The following is an 18,260-nucleotide window of genomic DNA, read 5'->3' as shown; positions in this document are numbered from 1 at the left end:
CTGAAAGTCTATAATTTACGTTTAAAAAGAGCCATATTTTAAAAGGGTTAAGAAACATTGTTTGGGATTGATATATTTTAATGATTGGAGATAATTCAAAATTCAACCCCAATACTTTCACTTAAATGGCATAATTAGCATTTAATACTAATTCCTAATGCTTTTTCTTCAATTCGCGACTTGTATTATACGAGGAGAAAGATTTGATTTAAATCAAAAAAATCGATTTAAATAAAAAAAAATCAACAAAAACTATTTTTTTTAAAAAAAAATCATGATTTTTTTCTACCCTGATTCCACAGCATAAAGCAGAAGCCTTATCAATCTATTACTAGCTTTGTACTAGATCTTAAAAAGCAATCATCTTATTGTGACTACACTTGTTGCTTGGATGAGAATCTTCGAGACCAGTTTGTGTTTGGATTCACTGATGAAACGTTTCGGCGCAAGCTGTTGAACACCAAAGATTTGACTTTCCAGCAAGCTATAGACATTGCTTTAACTATGGAAAGTACAGAACAACAGTTGAGGTTGTATAAGCCTGAAACAGAGTCTGGTATAACAATGGTGCATCCGACAAAGAATAGTTTTTCAAAAGTTAACGATCGACGTGGGTCTAGCTCCAGTTCTGCATCTCCCAAATCGTCGTGATCTCCAAGATCGTCCCCAAAGTCACCGGCTAGATGTAGTTTCTGTAGATTACAGCACAGGAGAGGAGCTTTCCTGCGTGGGGAAAACAATGTTTAAAATGCGGACGTAAGAATCACTTTGCATTAGCCTGTCAATATGACACTTTTCAAGCCTATGAAAATGCCATCAAGAAGTCGGAACAGGACGAACTAGTTGATATCGCGAATCAGCTGAAGTTAGATCACATATTTTGTGAAACAGAAGAGAAACACAGAGTGATATCCACGCCACGGTATGGCGGACGTATTGTGGTATGATCAGTGGAACAAAGAGAATTCACAGTGGAAGGATGAACAACGTGACAGGACCAAATGCACGGATCAACAGCAGGACAGGTTTGGGTTGGCAACAGTGGCAACAGACGGATTACAACAAAGGCATACGTCTGAGCTGCAGGAAGAAGAGATACCGAACTACCCAGATATAGGAATAATTGAGAATAAGCAAACGAATTCTCCCAAGAGAGTGTAACATGTTTGGACCAGTTGGTGGAATTACAAGAAAGGTCACGAGATCATCGGAAAGGGTTTGATAGAAAGGAGAATAAGTGTGATTCTATGGAAGCCGGGAAGTTCGTGGACGGAGGAACTGCAAGAACGTGACGTAATTCTTGCCCAGCTGATGGAGAAGCAAAAGTGCATGCAGACACAGATAGATTTTCTGCTGGAGAGATAGTAGGCGCAGCAAAGAAGAAGGAAGTCCAGAAGATAGAAAGGAAACTAAGATTATTCAGATGATTCTTAGATTGGATTTCTGTTTCTGTGATTAGGTTTTGTTGCAAGTTGTTAGATTATGTTACTAGATGTTAGATTAAGTTGCAAGATGTAGAGTTTCGTTTGTAAAGAGGGGAGAATGTTGGAATATGATATGAGTACATAGATAGAAAGTGTTTAAAAATGTGCACTAGCCGTTTCTAAGGTAATTTGGGCATAAGTATGTGCAAATAAAAAGATATAAGGTGTAATGAAGATATATATTAATGATGGTATGCAAAGGTATGCTTTGGGGCCGCGGTTGCTCAGTGGCAGAGCGTTCACCTCTGGTGCTAGGGGTCCCGGGTTCGATCCCAGCCCCCGCCAAGTGAACTTTGTGGTGGACAAACACCGTGTGCGTTGGTGTTCTCGGGTTCTCCCGTTTCCTCCCACTTTCTTCATTCCACCATTTCATTCATTACTCCTTTAGCCTAACCGGCATAAACGTGTTACGTAAAACTAAAAGATTTCATTTCATTTGCAAAGATATGATTTAAGATTATAAGATTACAAGACTGACTACGATTATAAGTATAATTTAAGAAGATTGATGTTACTAATGAGATTTATATGAAGAGAGAATACGGCACAGATTAAGAATAAATTGATTCAATAAGATATATGAAGTAGTGATTTGGAATAGCTTACTGTTATAGTAAGTTAGAGACAAGAAATAGACATTTGACGATAGAGAAGAGTTTAAGTAACCTAACATATTCCATACTTAAACTTCGATAATTTCCGTCGGGTTATCATAACTACAGTATATGACGTTATTTCAATGCACTTATAAAAGTCCAACTGGACAGCACTGAAACTGCTTTGCGCAGTTTGACCGTTTTCTGCGATATTCATGCTCCGTCAAGAAGTTCCATAACACTTTTTCATGACTGCTGACACAAGTGTATTATACAGGGTGTCCCAAAAGTAATGGCGAAAAACGAAACCATAGATTCCTGGCACCAAAGCAAGAAAAAAGTTTATATGACATAGTCGTGAAGTAGAGAGGGGCGGAGCTAGACAGCTTCGAATGTGGGAGGAAAGGAACTTCACACTTGCCAGCGGAATAATGATAGGAGCTAGGAAGGTGCTAAATAAATACATAAAAATATCTGCTTGACATGTTAAACGCATGTTACATGACTGCGCCAGAGATTCTCCATACGTCATTTAGGGATTCACCGAGTATCTCTACGGCAGGGGTAATGAAACGGCGCAGTAAAGATGAAACCATACAGAAAGATGTCATCCATGGCACGATTGCACGCACATGTACAGTCCGCAGCAAAAAAACCTGCAACATGAGCATGTAAGTTTATTGTGAAACTACGCCTAACAGCGCAGGGAATCAACATAACATCTCAGTGGCAAGAATTACGCCAGGAGAAAAATCGGCGTTCTTCCCAGCATACTTATTTTGGAGCAAAAGTCTTTGTCGTTTCACAATAAACTTACAAGCTCATGTTGCAGGTTTTTTGTTGCGGACTGTACAATGGGATTCTAAGACTACTTAGCATAGTTGCGTAATCTCACGGGGCAATGGAAAGTGGTATACCAGATAGAAACTTGCAGATAGAGGGTATAAATAAGAATAAGTGTAACCAGTCGTTTAATGTAATAAAATAACAGGCAGACTCCACAATGACGTACTGTATTTGTAATGTAGTATCTTACACAGAGTAGCACTACAAGCTACTGAATCATACGTGCTAACAATAAACGTACGTACAGATCATCAAAGTGCTGTCCTCCTACATCTAACGTGCTAATCGTAAGTTTCGAATGCACTCAATCACTTCCGGTGTGTTGCGTAAATGTTTACTTGTATCTTCGATGCGGTTTTGTAAGTCGGCAAGTTTCTCCTCCCCCCCCCCACATTCGAAGTTGTCTTGCTCCCCCCTGTCTACTTCCGGAATATGTCATATAAACTTTATTTCTTGTTTTGGTCCCAGGAATCTGGTTTCATTTTTCACCATTACTTTTGGGACACCCAATATATATATATATACAGAGAGAGATCACTGTTATTACGGACACAGTGTGAAGACTAACATAGAAGAATTTCTAAACCTAAGCCTAAGATAAGTGCGTGTGGGAAGCACTTCAGAATATTGGCTATAAAACACAAAAAGCAGGACAAGTGGAAATGGGAACATTATTTATTTAAGTGAGTTAGTAGTTATCATAACTATTGACAAGTTTAAATTGCTTGACTTAACCTTTCAATCAAACAAGACAATATAACTTTGAAAATTAATCAAACTAGTTTGTCTTCAGTCAAACCTAGGATCCAAAAACCAAGTCATTGTCAGTTTTATCGTTTACGGAGAAAAGCAAAGTTGAATTAAGAACTTTTTGTTTTAAATCTGTCGAATATCTGTTGAGCACGATCCATGAAACGTGAAGATGAAAGTGGCAGCTTTAGTGAAGGGGTTCATCTGTGGATTTTTCAACGCTCATTATAGCCGGTCAGCAATAGTGAAACAGTGCGAAGAAGAGAGTTCAATCATCAGCAAAGCTGGTATGGGTTTCATCATTCGACCATGTTCCCAAAAGACCCTGTGGAACGTGGTCAACCGTAAATTAAGAGAACATCGCCCTAACCCGCTCGAACCACTAATTCATCGCGCACCATTAAGAGAACAATGACACAGGATAGTCTCTCAGCGCAGAAAAGTTTGGTCATATCACATTAGAAGCGCGTGGACACCACGTCACAGAGCATTACATCCAGGAGAGGTACACAAACAGAAAAAACTGTATGAAACATCTTACACGGGAAAGTGGAAATGGATGTACACCCTGCATGAGGATTGGCTTTACCTAGATCAGACCAACACAATTCAATCTATTTTGTACCTTTAAACAGACCACAAGAGCCGTTCGAACTTACTGCAGTCAAAGGAAAGTTTTCCAAGGGCTTTTGGTAGTGACAGGATATTGCAGTTGAGGAACGCTACTACTCGTCAAGTGCCTTCCAACACCAGTCAACGCAGCTTGCTTCCAGGAGTACGTTATGGACCCTTTATATGGCATATACATTCCCCAGCTGTACGGTGACGAGACCACAAATATATATATGGATCCACGTGATACCTTCAGCCATACTTCTCGACCATCCCAGGCATTCTACGCACTCACAGAAATTCGTATTTCCATTTTGGCCATTCCTGTGAAATTGCGGACGCCTCACCAAAGGACTGTTGTGTGTTTGAACTCCTCAAACAGGCACTTGCTTGACAGCGTCCCCGTATTTTGCAGGGTCTTCGGAAAGTTATCAAAGTGGTGTGCCAAGACATTCCCCTTTCCATTCTACATAAAAGTTTGTTACAGTTGAAACTACGATGCCTTGCGGGTGATTGTTTGGGCCAGTGACCATCATATCGAACACAAATCGATTGTGGAGAAAGGGATACCAGTCAGATAAGCGGCTTAAATTCGGTTTTTTTATTGTCGCAGACAACCTTCTGTATCGAAGAAAGAAAGAGAAGACCCTTTTACATTATGTGTACAAATTTTATGTAACGTGATTGTTGACGTTTTCCCAAAACTTTTGAGTTCTCTAATGAGGTATTTCTTTCTCGAAATTTATTTCTAGGAGGATCAACAAGGCGACAATAACACCAGTTTAAATGATTCTAACGTATCCGAACACGATCCTCATTTTGAGCCTATTATTCAGCTGCCAGAAGTGAACATTTCTACGTTGGAAGAAGAAGAAGAGGAAATGATTAAGTTGTAAGTTACTCATTGTTAATATGTCGTGATTACATCGAGGTGAATCAAAATATTAGTTGTTAGGGCATAGTTAACGAAGTATTAATAAACTCACTTTTTAACATTTTGTATGAACGTTATTTTTAAGTATATAGGATGGAGGATCAACTGTTCTGTTTGTTTTTCCAAGCTGTTTTTTATTTTTTTATGATCAGTATACTGTAAAATCGACCGACGAAAAATCATTACAAACTTCATAAATTTTTGTCCTCATTGTGTCAGTGCCAAGTCCTAGTTCGGATTCTTCGTTGTGGGGCACGTTCATGATGAAATTGAGTGGTCTACAAAAAAGAATATAGTAGTTGTTGTACTGCTACATAAATGCGGTCATTCTTCAATCACAGTATTCAAGCTGCTGAAACTGCTTAATATCAGCTTGTCTATTTAATGATCTAATGACGAAATTTGTACAGTTGATGAGTGTTTTTGATGACCGATGTTTGAAAGGACACAGATGCTCTTTTTATCAAATTTTCATGTGTGCTGCAAGAATATCATACCATTAATTTCACATAATAATTTTCTGTCATTAGCAGTTACTGAGTACCAGCATCAGTTCTTGAACTTTGTTAAATCGTGTATTTTAAAAATATGTAGTCATACTAATAAAAAAAAAAACGTTTATGCTTTTGTAATTATGTATTATTATTTGCTCTTGTTCCTACTAACTAGAATCAGTTACAGAAGATTGTTCGCTGTATATCCGACCATTTTAGATTCGGTGCTGCTACGTGCTGGAAGTATGAGGATGCTAGCCGAGCTGCGTTGTATCTGACCTTGTAGATGTGAGTGTTGGTAGTAAGTGCTATCAAATGGTGCCGAAAATAAGCTGATGTTGGGAAGGTTACGTAATGGCCTTTTCCCATGTTAAGTTTTCGTACGTACGCATTGTGAAACAGTGTCGGCAGAATGGGTTAACACTCGGGGTGATTACTACGAAAGCAATTGTGGCCCATTACACACAAGAGGCTCCTCTTGCGAAACATTCACCCACGAAAACCACCAGTAGGACTGCAGGCAAAGTGACATCCGTACTGCTAAGGGGGATCTGTTGGTTAACGTGTCAAGATAATCCCCCGACGGCCACAGATTCCATCTCGCACTGTCAACTGTTAACAAAACAATTCGCAAGCGCCTCAGGTTGAAGTGTGTGCGGAAGGCCCGTGTGTACACCACCCGTTACCGTGTCACATTGCAGAAAACTGTATGAAAAGTACCTTCCGGGTTCCAAATGAAAGAAAGTTGTCACAATGGATGAATCATCTGTCTATCTCACTACTGGTGGTTACATCCGGGCGATCACATACCGTGGCATTGGCGGCAAGGAGCGCAGCAACTTTGTTCCTCAGTGCAGGGAAAGTTTCCCCAGTGGCTTTATGGTTGTTATGAGATTCAGATATGAAGGCAAGTTGCTGATATGCGAGGTGGACAAAAACGTGAAGGCGAATACAAGAAACTTCTAAGAATCCATTCTAACACGTGTCTATCGGAGAGACATCCCATAATTGTATGGAATAGACGCAAACCAGGTGATGATCCATGTGGACAAGGTTTCGAGTCATACCGCCAGCACATCAATATGTTCTTATAAGGACATGGCAGAGAAATTAGGAATTCGTGTAATTCCGTTTGAAGACATTCCTGTGAAAATCCCAGTTGCCAGTCCAGTGAATTATTGAGCATTTGGACTGTTGAAACATCTTCAACATCACCGTCCGCACATCCTGGATGGTCTATGAAAAGCTTGCAGGAAGGATTGGGACAGAGTTCCCATGCCTGTCCTGCGTAGGAGCTTGTTGCAATTGAAACCAGCAATGCCGTGTGATAGTCCACAATCCTGGGACTGTAATAGAACATGATTGGCGGGCGCGGTATCTCTTAAAGTGAATGAATACCCGTTAAAAATGATTGAATGTAAAGCGAACAAACTTCTGTATACCAAAAGTTGTTAAACCAAGTAATAGGAAGTTTTAGATTGTAATGGTTAATCTATCTTGACATGGTTGTGGAGCTTCTGATTTGTCGACTTATTAAAATAAATAAATTAAATAATAAAATTTCCAGTTGTGTTCGTACCGTAATATGATACTTAATCCAAATGTAGTTTTAGAACTTAGAAGACAATTTTTTTCTTTTCTGTGATTTTGTGTTGGATAGTACTTGTATTTCATCTGCTGTGTGTACATTTACGATAAACGTCTAGATAAGCCACAATTCTCTGTATTTGAACCTGTAGTTGTTACTTTACCCTGGTACGAATATTTACTTTGATAATTTTTATGACTACCAAAATTCATGAATGATTTGGTATACTGTCGTAGAGATATCTTCGTCTGTATAATAGTTATATTGGTGATGCTATTGCGGGTATGATGTCGTATTCCGTGAACACTTTTTTGAGATCCAAATCTGCAGATAGAATACATTCACACAGCCAGCAAAACTCGTAATCCTTCAGCTTGCTTCCGAAACATATTAATATGAATTGTGAATGTTCTCTTACAGGAGAGCCAAGCTGTTTCGCTATGACACCAATGAGACTCCTCCAGAGTGGAAAGAAAGAGGAACTGGAGATGTAAAGCTCTTGCGACATCCACAGAGGAATACAGTTAGAGTAGTCATGAGAAGAGATAAAACACTAAAAATTTGTGCTAATCATTTTGGTAAGTCACAGTTCTTGAACTCTGCCCGTTAGCACCTGTTGAGAATAGTAACCTGTAGTATGTCATTTTCTTCGTCTGAATACGCATGTTTCCGGGCTAATAGTAATAAAAAAAAACATCGTAAGGTGGTTAAAAGTCTGCTTGAATTAAGAGGTACTGAGCTGCAGTTTCTGTATAGTAACAAGAAATAAATCCAGCGGGAATCGGGACGTACTGACTGTTGGCAGGAAGTGTCACGATAGAATGCACATGCTGATGGAGCCTGAAGTTGATTACAGATAGTAAGGTATGACAAACAAAATGTATCGAAGATACTAATTATATATCGTAAGGGCAAAGAATATATAGTTACATGAATTTGTAAGATTATAAAAATATTAAGAAGGGTATGGAATAAAAGTATGATTCCAAGTAAGAATAAGATTTCTTGGTTTATATAATAGTAAACAAGTGAGTTCTGATTACTTGAGCAATACTTTTGTGGATAATTTAAGATGATTATAATTAATCTACTAACACTAGCAAATCCTCTTCGAAAGCATCTGTATTTTTACAAAGTAACACTGATCACATATTACCCTATTAAAAATAGTAATAACTGAAGTTACCAAGTAAATTATGATATTTATTTATTTATTTCTAGTTTTATGCTCTTTAGGCTGAAGGAGATGGGTGATTAATGAACGTGAATGATAATGAACAAATTGGTGGAATGAACATGTGGGAAGAAACGGGAGAACCCCGAGAAAACCCAGATACATGATATTGCCCACTATAAACTGGCCTATAATCGAACGAGGGACTCCTTGCACTATAGGTGAGCACTGTACAATTGAGCCACCGTGTCTTCCCTTCAATTTGTTATTTATTGATCTATTTACAGTTGTTTGTTATTCATATGTTATGTCTGTATTTCCGCTTTGGAAGAATAATGTTAACTTAAGTTTGAGAACTTCACTTATGAGGGAGAGAATCTCTTGAATCTTGATCTGGGTTAGCTTGAGAAGTCATCCGATTTTCAAGATATGTTTAAAATACATGTTAAAATTTTTAACTTATTTAGCTTTAATTTTTGACAAAAATGCTAATAGAAATAATTCATTTCTAAAATTATGAACAAGTAAATCTTAGAACGAACTTGAAGATGAAGTTGGTGTTTGTGGGAAATATGAATTGGTTATATGTAGCTTGGATAATAGTTTTCTGAAGTTGGTGTTGGAGGGAAATCCACTAATAACAAGACCTGTACACTTTTACACCTGACTGTTTGTTAAGTGGGTTGTATACCACCAGAAACATTCATAAAATCTCTTGTCCTGTAAGCCACTTCACATTGCGACTAGCATGCCACCATTATACTGGCCCAGCAAAGCAGCTATCCTAATTCTACATACGACGCTAGGGCCAAAGTATTGCTTCCATCTACCAGCTTTTACAACGAACAAATTTAATAATACACTTTGCAATAAGTGGTATGAACCCAACCGTTGATAAAATCTTCGTGTAGAGCTCCCTCGTGGCTAAGTGGTTAGCGTACGCGCCTTTGGCGTGGGAGACCCGGGTTCGATTCCCGGCGGGAGCTCATGTGGTTCGGATTCCACGTTAATCAGTAGGTCCACGTCTCATATAGCCTCGCTGCTGAAAGGGACGCTAAACTAAAATCAACTCAACTCAAAATCTTCGTGTATTTAATTATTTGCATTAAAATCTATTCTCAAGACTATTGTTTTATTTATGAACACGAAGCAATGTTAAGCATGCCTACCTAAATGGCTAATTGTAGAGACACACATCATTTTAATTTAGTGATCGCTAATGCTTGAATGATTAAATTTTCCACAAAAGCAAGTAAGCTTTTGCCATATATATTCTAAAGACAACTTGTCTGAACTTGTTACTTTCCAGAACTAAATACGAGCGATAAGAATTTAGACTTGGTATTGCATATTGATCATTAATATTCAGTATTTGTTTGAAACCAGAACTGTTTACAATAATTCTTGTTCAAACAAGTAAAAGTCTTCTGAATATACATGGTGTTGGGGCTATAATCATTGCAATATATCTTCTATACACAGTTTATTCAGTCTCATCTTTATAAATTCTTAAGTTTCGAAACTCCAAGTAGCAAGCAAATCCGTGATAATAGTTTTATGTTCATTGCATATTGGCACATGCTGTAAACACTATAAAGGCAAAATGGTATCGTCCAAATTTTAGGAGGAATTTTAACATGTCCAGTCGTAAATTTCCAGTTCAGTTACCCTTATGAGCCTAAGTGTATACGAAGCCTCATCAATAGAGACACGATTTTGTGGTAAATAAAAATTCGCAATTTCGTTATAAAAAGTACGGGTAAAGCGGGACAAAATCGTGAATAAAAATTCAATGTAAGAACAATATTTTTCTTGGCAATTACAATTAGTTACCTTTTATTTCACCTTAATTTTCACTCATCAATCACCATGATATGAGCTTATGCAAGACTATATCAAACAATATTTGAGTTTTTAAAAAATAACACTAAGCATCCTCACTGAATAAAAGTATCATTTAAAGAAAGAAAAAACAGAGAGAGAGAGAGAACATTAATAGAAAAAAATAACTTTAGTGTTCACAGTTTACTTTTGCAAATAACACTTAAGCATTGTTTTATAACGATACGTGTATTTTTCTACTTGTATTTCAACATCTTTGGGCAGCATGTACTTCAAATTGATGCGGGGGCCGCGGTGGCTCAGTGGTAGAGCGTTCACCTCTGGTGCTTGGGGTCCCGGGTTCGATCCCAGCTCCCGCCAAGTGAACTTTGTGGTGGACAAACACCGTGTGCGTGGGTTTTCTCGGGGTTCTCCCGTTTCCTCCCACTTTCTTCATTCCACCATTTCATACATTACTCATCATCACCGTCTCCTTTAGCCTAACCGGCATAACCGTGGGACGTAAAACTCAAAGATTTCATTTTTTCAAATTGATGCACAAGCTACCTAAGAAAAGGAAGAAGAAATATATAGAAAGAAAAAGGATATATAAATGTAATTGTTTTGCTGTTGATATACGTTACTGTTTTATGTTAAAGATTCGTTGTCATAGCAACGAAATATAAATAACATATAATTCCAGAACCATCTTGTAAAAAGCTACACGCAAAAATCTTTTAAGGTGTGTATTTATCGTAGTGATTATGTGCCATAATAAAAAGGGAAATATTAGAATGCAATGTGAAATGTTTTGTGGTGTTTTAGTAGCCTTATTTATATACAAATATTAACTGAGGACTTTTATATAAGTATCGTCTCAGTTTCAATGTTTTCTGGTGTTAAATTTGTTCTTTTGTCGGTAAGTATGTCATTGTAAGAAGAGAGAGCTCTCTCCACATCAACATTCGAAACTGATATGTACACTCATGTCCAAAATGATTGTCGCATATCTATAACTCTTCTTGTAAGACATAATTTGATAATGCTTTTGTAGGATACTTTTAATACTGATACTATGTGTATAACCGGGAAATGAATATTTGTGGTAAATTTCATAGGGAAAGAATTATAAATTCGAAAATTAGTATGAGTGAGCCAAAATGTTACTAAATGGACAAGAAAGTTTTATTTTCGTTTTATTGTTCTTATTTACTGCTCTTTTGACATGAAATGTGTCACATCTTTGCCGATTATACACATACTAAAAATGTAAGAAATGCGGGACAAATATGTTATCAAATTATATTCCTACAACAACATATGTATAGACATGGACAATAATTTTGGACAGGAGTGTACATTAGTTGGAGACACTTTCCAGCGATTTCTGAATGCTCATTTAATATACCGCGCAACACTCTTTCCACACTATCCACTTCACCCGTAGATACCATTTGGAGCTCGCATGTAAAATTTCAAAAATTCATGGTGCTCTGTTTTCTCAAAAATGAGAATTTTCATCACATTGCGTTGAAAAATTGTCACTTTTGAGTGAATTTCGTGGAATATCGGGACTTGTTGCAAACTTTGCTAATTCGACAGAATTTCGCGTTTAATCGCGAGCGTTATATGGCCTAACAAATGGTGAAAAACTATATATTTTAGGTACACAACGTTTTCGTACAAAACTGATACGTTTCGCGTGTCACCAAAAAAAAGTCTCTCTACTCATCAAGGACTTCCTTCACTGCCTTTTTTAAAATTTTTTTTCCCATTTTATACTCCACATCCTATTTATTTATTGGTTTTTCTTATCAGTTTTGAGTTATTTTCATATGTAGAAACTTCTTTTATTCTTTTCACTTGTCCATAACAACGTAGTGTAGATGTTTTTGTTCTTTTTCGAAACTCTTGATTGATAGAATTTGTAATAGTTTCTTTCATATTCGATCTTCTCTTGTTTCCGTTCTTATAGGGTTACCTTATCTGAGGATTTATGCAGACACATCCCCAACTTGAGAGTGAAAACTTTTATCCGCTCGCATTTTCCAATATTCCTTGACTTGTCCTATTTTTTTTTTAAGCTCAAGTGAACATTTCATATGTAAATATTTTTTGCTGTTTGTATTCAGAGAAGGAATTGTTAAAAGTGATCTGATCAGTTCTGCTGACAACTATGAATAAGCAGAATCAATATAATGTTGTGTGTGTAAGTACTTGCGTTGAACTATTTTTCATACATTTCAGTATATTATTCATATTGTTTTAAAAGCAATTTGGAAATAAAAATTACCATTCATGTATCAAAAATTAATGTTTATATAACGAGTTAGCCAGATAGTTTGCTGAATGCATTTTGACGTTTCAGAATATGATAACCCTAGGTTCTTAGGAATCTCATCTCCGTTGCTTCGGTTGCATTCTACACACACTATTCGTCATTGTTTAGATTTCCACAGTGTAGATTGTTATAGGATTGAACTACATGTCCTATAGCATCATTGTGGATTTCTTATGTGTATTCTTATCCCATAACTTGTTTTCCATAATATAAGCTCAGCTTCACTTTTCTTTTAAAATACACATCAGTTAAATTCCAGTCTCTTAATATATTATTGATTTCTATAAAAATTAGTTCAATTGTCATAGCAGGTACTTATAGGTACATATAATATGGAAAGATACAGAACGTCATTTATAAAATATTGTTTTCTAGTACATAACGGTAAAAAGTTTTCCTTTTTTAATTATTTTTTTTAAAATTACCGTACTTGCGAGTTTGTAAAAGGCATGGTTTCTTATGCAAGGCTCAACTGTAATATTTTTCAGGAATTTCGGTACATTCTGTTCTTCCCATGTTTTCAGTTAGTGTCTTTAATTTTGTTGTAATGAATAACAATAAATATTTTTGTAGTCTTTACTATTAATATTAATTTTAGTTACGCCATGGATGGAATTGAAACCTAACTCAAGCAGCGACAGAGCATGGGTGTATAGTGTTCCAGCGGATTTCGCAGACGAAATTCCCAGAAAGGAATTGCTTGCAATAAAATTTGCAACTCCTGAAAGTAAGTTACCGTTAGTTATTATTTTTTTTTCGTGTAAGTTTGATAATCTTAGTAAAGTTCATGTTAACAAGGGTTGAGTCATAAGTCTTGCTTTATTCTAGTACACAACGTACTTGTCTTCATTAGAGTATAATGAAAACGGGTTAATATTAAAAATATAGTCCCTCGTATTGGACTGTCTCCAGCCACCTTCCTGCCAGTTCCTCGATTCCACATCGATACTAAATTTTGTCGTTAGAGGTAAAGAAGTCAGCACTGCTGTTTCTACCGCCTGCTGGTTGAAGTAAGTAACGGGATTTCAGGAAGTGCTATGGGTCGAAACAGGTAATAATTCGAAGGGGCAAGGTGAGGACTGTATGCTGGGTGTAGCATCAATTTGATCCCATCAAGCTCCTGAATTTTTTGTTGCATTTTCGAGGCAATTGTGGTTTTGCATTATCCTGTTGCAGCAAAGCTTGCTTTCGGTTTACCAATGCAGGATATTTTTGGCGTAATGTAGCATACATCATCTCCAACTGTTCGGAATAAGGGTCGGGCATTGATGGTACGACTGTTAGGAACATTACCCTTCAGAGTTCCATCATGAATAGAACATGACTATGATCGAAACGATCCTGTTTGAAGACTGGTCCTGGAACTTGGCTCTTGCTCAACTACTGTTTTTGCACATTCTGGTTTGAAAAAAAAAAAAAAAAAAAAAAAAAACAAAACAAAAAAAAAAAAAAAACGCCCACTCTTCATCGCGTGTGACGTTTAAGGAAAACTTCATTACGCGGATCTTATAGCAGTTATCGGCACACATCAACGTTCCTCTGGGACTGAGCCGGCGCCAGTTTTTATGAGTTAGTGAAAGTGACGCCCTACAGTGGACTGGGACATACCGAGTTGGTTTGATAGTTGTGTGCTGGTGGATGAATTTTCCTCAATGGCGTGTCGTATGACCTCAGAATCTGTTATCCTTTGCTGTTCTTCGATATTTTTATAACCTGCACAAAATTTCTGGAACCAACAAGTTGCTTGGCTATGGTATGGGGTATGGCACCTTCTTCCGCCTATTTTGAGTTTCCACCGCAGCGTTACGTCCTAGTTCGAACTCGTACAGTAACAGTTCGCGTCACTAAAAACTGATTGAAGATACTCCCGTGTTAAATAGTCTGCTTGCCACACTTCCTCTTGGGCCAGTGTGATCTTGTAATTACGGTCGAACACGGCGTATACAGGCGCTTGCTGTTTGAGTTGTGGAAATTTAGCAAGACTTACGATTTACCCTTGTACTAGAATGAGGATACCAGGGAACACATGAACCACCCCAAATTTACAAAGGTACAGTGTGCAGCAAAAAACCTTCAACATGAGCATGTAAGTTTATTGTAAAACTACTTCTAACAGCGCAGGGAATCAGCATAATGTCTAAGTGGCACGAATCACGCCAGCAGAAACCTCGGCGTCCTCCCCTGTACACTTATTTTGGAGCAAAAGACTTCGTCGTTTCACAATAAACTTACATGCTCATGTTGCAGGTTTTTTGCTGCGGACTGTACATACCATGGTTCTATAGCACCATACTAAATTTTTAATATTGGTAGTTTCAAGGTGGGCTATACTTTCCTCCTGAAACTAGCGTTAATGTACTCATGTTTTGTGGAGGACAGTAGGACCCCTATAATCATCCGTATAAGTAATAAACCTTCATTGACGAGGAGGATATAAAAGATCAAAAACTTTTTTTTTTTTTCATTTCTCCTATCCATAAAAAGGAACAAGATGGATCACCTAAATTTCCAAAGGTACATACCATGGTACTATACTGTCATACTAAATTTTAAAATTTGGCAATTTCCAAAATTTAAGGGTTGTCCTACATCCGCTTCCCGAATTTTTTTGAGAAAAGTGTTAATGTACCTCTGACTTATTAAAGACAGTGGACCCTGCACTCATCCATAACATAATAAAACCTCGTCAAAAGGGATACATTAGATCAAAAACGTCCAAGTTTTGAATTTTTGGCAATTTTATACCATAAAAGTGAACGAGATAGACCATCCAAACATCTAGAGGTACGTGCCTCAATCCTACTCCTGGATAGGCCAACATACCCACTGCCAATAGTTAGAGTTGTAGGCCTATGGAATTCTGGATCAGGCTTTTGAGCCGGAGAACCAGGGGTACGAAAGTGAATTCAAATTGGCGCTCCTACTACTTCCAGCTTCCGTGCAGCTGTGAAACAGCGTAAATCAACCACAGACCACACACATCAAAAATGAAGCTTACTGGATACAATTCAGCTGTTACAAGATTAAAAATAGTTAGTTATAAAATTTTAAATTGCTCAGTAGTTTATGTAATATTTCGAAAATACGCTTTGCAGTTTGTTTACTTGTGTGTCAATTGAAATTACATTGTCTTACTAGATAGAAATATATATACATCAAGTTCCAATTTTGCAGATGCCAAGAAATGGAAGAATAAATTTGAAGAAGCACAGAATATTGTGAAAGAATATTATTCAGAGCAAAAGAACACAAGTGGAGGTAAGTGGAGTGAAGTATTTGTAATTGCATCACGGAAAAAAGTGATTTGTTAATTATTAATCCAGATTGATAGATGGCACAGGAAATACTGTATGATTAAAATTTTGATTATTCTGTGTGAATTTTTTAGTGCCATAAGTGTTACTTATAAGTAGAACCTGTTTTATACTGATTGAAAAGTACTCATTTTCGTATGCAAGTATTATTTATTTATTTAGTTACCTGTAATCAAATGAACTTACGCCCAAGTAAGCTATCAGGCAGCTGTGACTGAGCTGTGTGCTTTCGTAGTCCCTGTGCCTTAGATCGAACACGTACGGCGCATGTTCCTCGCATTTGATTGAAAGTCTGTTACAAATTTACTAGATCGAAATATAAAAGCCTTTATTGTATACCTACCTTTTCAGTCCAGTCTTTCGAAATTTCCTTTTCTCATAGATGCCTTCACATACAGTTACTGCAATGACAAAGCTTTTGTGCGAGAAAACCTAATTTTTTCAAAATAACAATAATAATAATGAATAAAATGTGCTGAAAAGTTATATTTTTAAGTTAATATTACACGTAAAAGATGTTCTACAACATATATTCTTTAATGTTAAAATTATAACCGCTGAAATTAAAAACTTCTCGCTTTTCTCTTTCTCGATTTGTTTCAGTTCTCTGTATACAAAGCTGAAATTAGAATGACAAGTGAACATGTGCTAGAAAAAATGTGTGATATTTTGATTTTTAGTGTACTGAATAAGGTGAAATTTTAGCTGTATTCCATCTATTATTCAGACTAAACAACAACACAATGAGCAAGGCTGTGTGATACTATATATAAAAGCACATAGTCACGTAACAGTTATTGTGTTGAAACTCTTACGTGATTGTGTGCTTTTATATATATTATCACATACCCTTGCTCAGTGTTTTGTTGTGTTTAGTTTGACAATATGAATGAATGAAAATGTCTTTATTGAAGCGGGCGAGGTTCAGCCATGGCTGCTCTACCACCTAACCCTTAAACAAGGGCTGATAGAATAGTTATTATTTAGCGATAACTATTAAAGAAAGCGATTCTTAATTGGGTGTGGTGTAGAACCAGAGTGAACCAACTCCACTTTCAGCTGATTTTGAGATATTGGTATTTTCCGATTCTTGAGTTGGCACTTGTTTTTGGTGGTAGAATAAACGCTTGTAAAGTTGTGTACTGTCGTGTTAAAAAAAAGTGAAGCGTTTCTCCGTTTTCTATTTCATGGCGTTTGGTTCACTGCTTCTGCACCATTCAATTGGAATCGAGGACAAAATCTCCCCAAAAGGCACAGGGTAGGACATAATCCCCCCGTGAAAGAATGTGCCTAGGGCAAAATCTCCCCGAACAAATTCCCTCCGGAAAAATATATTTTAAACGAATAATAATAATAATTATTAGCTTAAGCTCCAATTACAACAGCCATTATAACTATGTAATTAGTAATATGCAGATTTACGAACATCATCATAATATACATAAGTTATCACATTGTACAAATAATCAATATAATATACGTATTCGAAATTACATTGTAGTATAATATAAATATTTGCAATTACATCATAATTCTTAACCATTGGACAACATTATAGCCACAGCATATTTTGAAGAAGAATATACCAATAACAAAAATAAGAAAAAAAGACTTTAAGGAATAAAATAACACAATAAATCGAAGCAAAGCAAAAACATATATACATGAAAATACACAACAATAATCTCTTCAAGGCAATATAAATTCAATATTTCAAAATAATTTCTAAATTTAGTAATACTAGGCGTTATTCACAATTACAAGTACTATTATTTCATGTCCTTAAATTCGCCATAAATACTTTCATTGTCATTGCAAATTCGATTTCATTTTTTTTCCTTTAATGGCATTATTATGTTTCCTGGAGAGTCTTATAAGTGGTGAGTTTTGATGAGACACTGAATTAGATTTCTTACAATAGAATGGTTGCCGATTACGTAACGCCTTCATTTTAACATTGAAGTTCAATAGTTGTAAACACTCATCACATTCCAGAAGGCCATATACAATTTTATACAAAAATAAATGATCTGTTATTCTCTCCTTAATTCTAATGTGTCACAAGTAAATTCATTAACTAAATTATTATAAGAAATATTTTCTTCATATGAAGATCTTATATATTTCTTGTAATACATATGTCGCAAAAAATTTATTTGTATTCTTTCAATTTTCTTAATATAATAGTGATAAAAAGGATTCCATACCACGCTTGCGTACTCTAATCTGCTTCTTACATAGCTATTAAATAGCTTGAATGCAGTTTGAATATTATTTAAAACTTCAGAATTTCGTAGCACAAAACC

At 36.4% G+C, this 18,260-nt stretch overlaps 1 protein-coding gene across 1 annotated transcript in view; it reads left to right on the top strand.

The window, feature by feature from the left end:
• The window catches only part of LOC145693102 (ran-specific GTPase-activating protein-like), a 45,382-nt gene that overhangs the window by 12,878 nt on the left and 14,244 nt on the right, over positions 1-18,260 (top strand). Inside the window, exons 2-5 of the mRNA XM_081768799.1 lie at positions 5,041-5,180; positions 7,725-7,882; positions 13,239-13,367; positions 15,815-15,898. Of these exons, the coding sequence (XP_081624925.1) occupies positions 5,041-5,180; positions 7,725-7,882; positions 13,239-13,367; positions 15,815-15,898 (511 nt within the window). The remainder of the gene's footprint in view (positions 1-5,040; positions 5,181-7,724; positions 7,883-13,238; positions 13,368-15,814; positions 15,899-18,260) is intronic.

Source organism: Thermobia domestica, chromosome 8 (assembly GCF_964235325.1).
Source record: "Thermobia domestica chromosome 8, izTheDome1.hap1.1, whole genome shotgun sequence".
In the NCBI taxonomy this organism is placed as follows: Eukaryota; Metazoa; Arthropoda; class Insecta; order Zygentoma; family Lepismatidae; genus Thermobia; species Thermobia domestica.
This window is presented reverse-complemented; position numbering and strand designations above follow the sequence as displayed.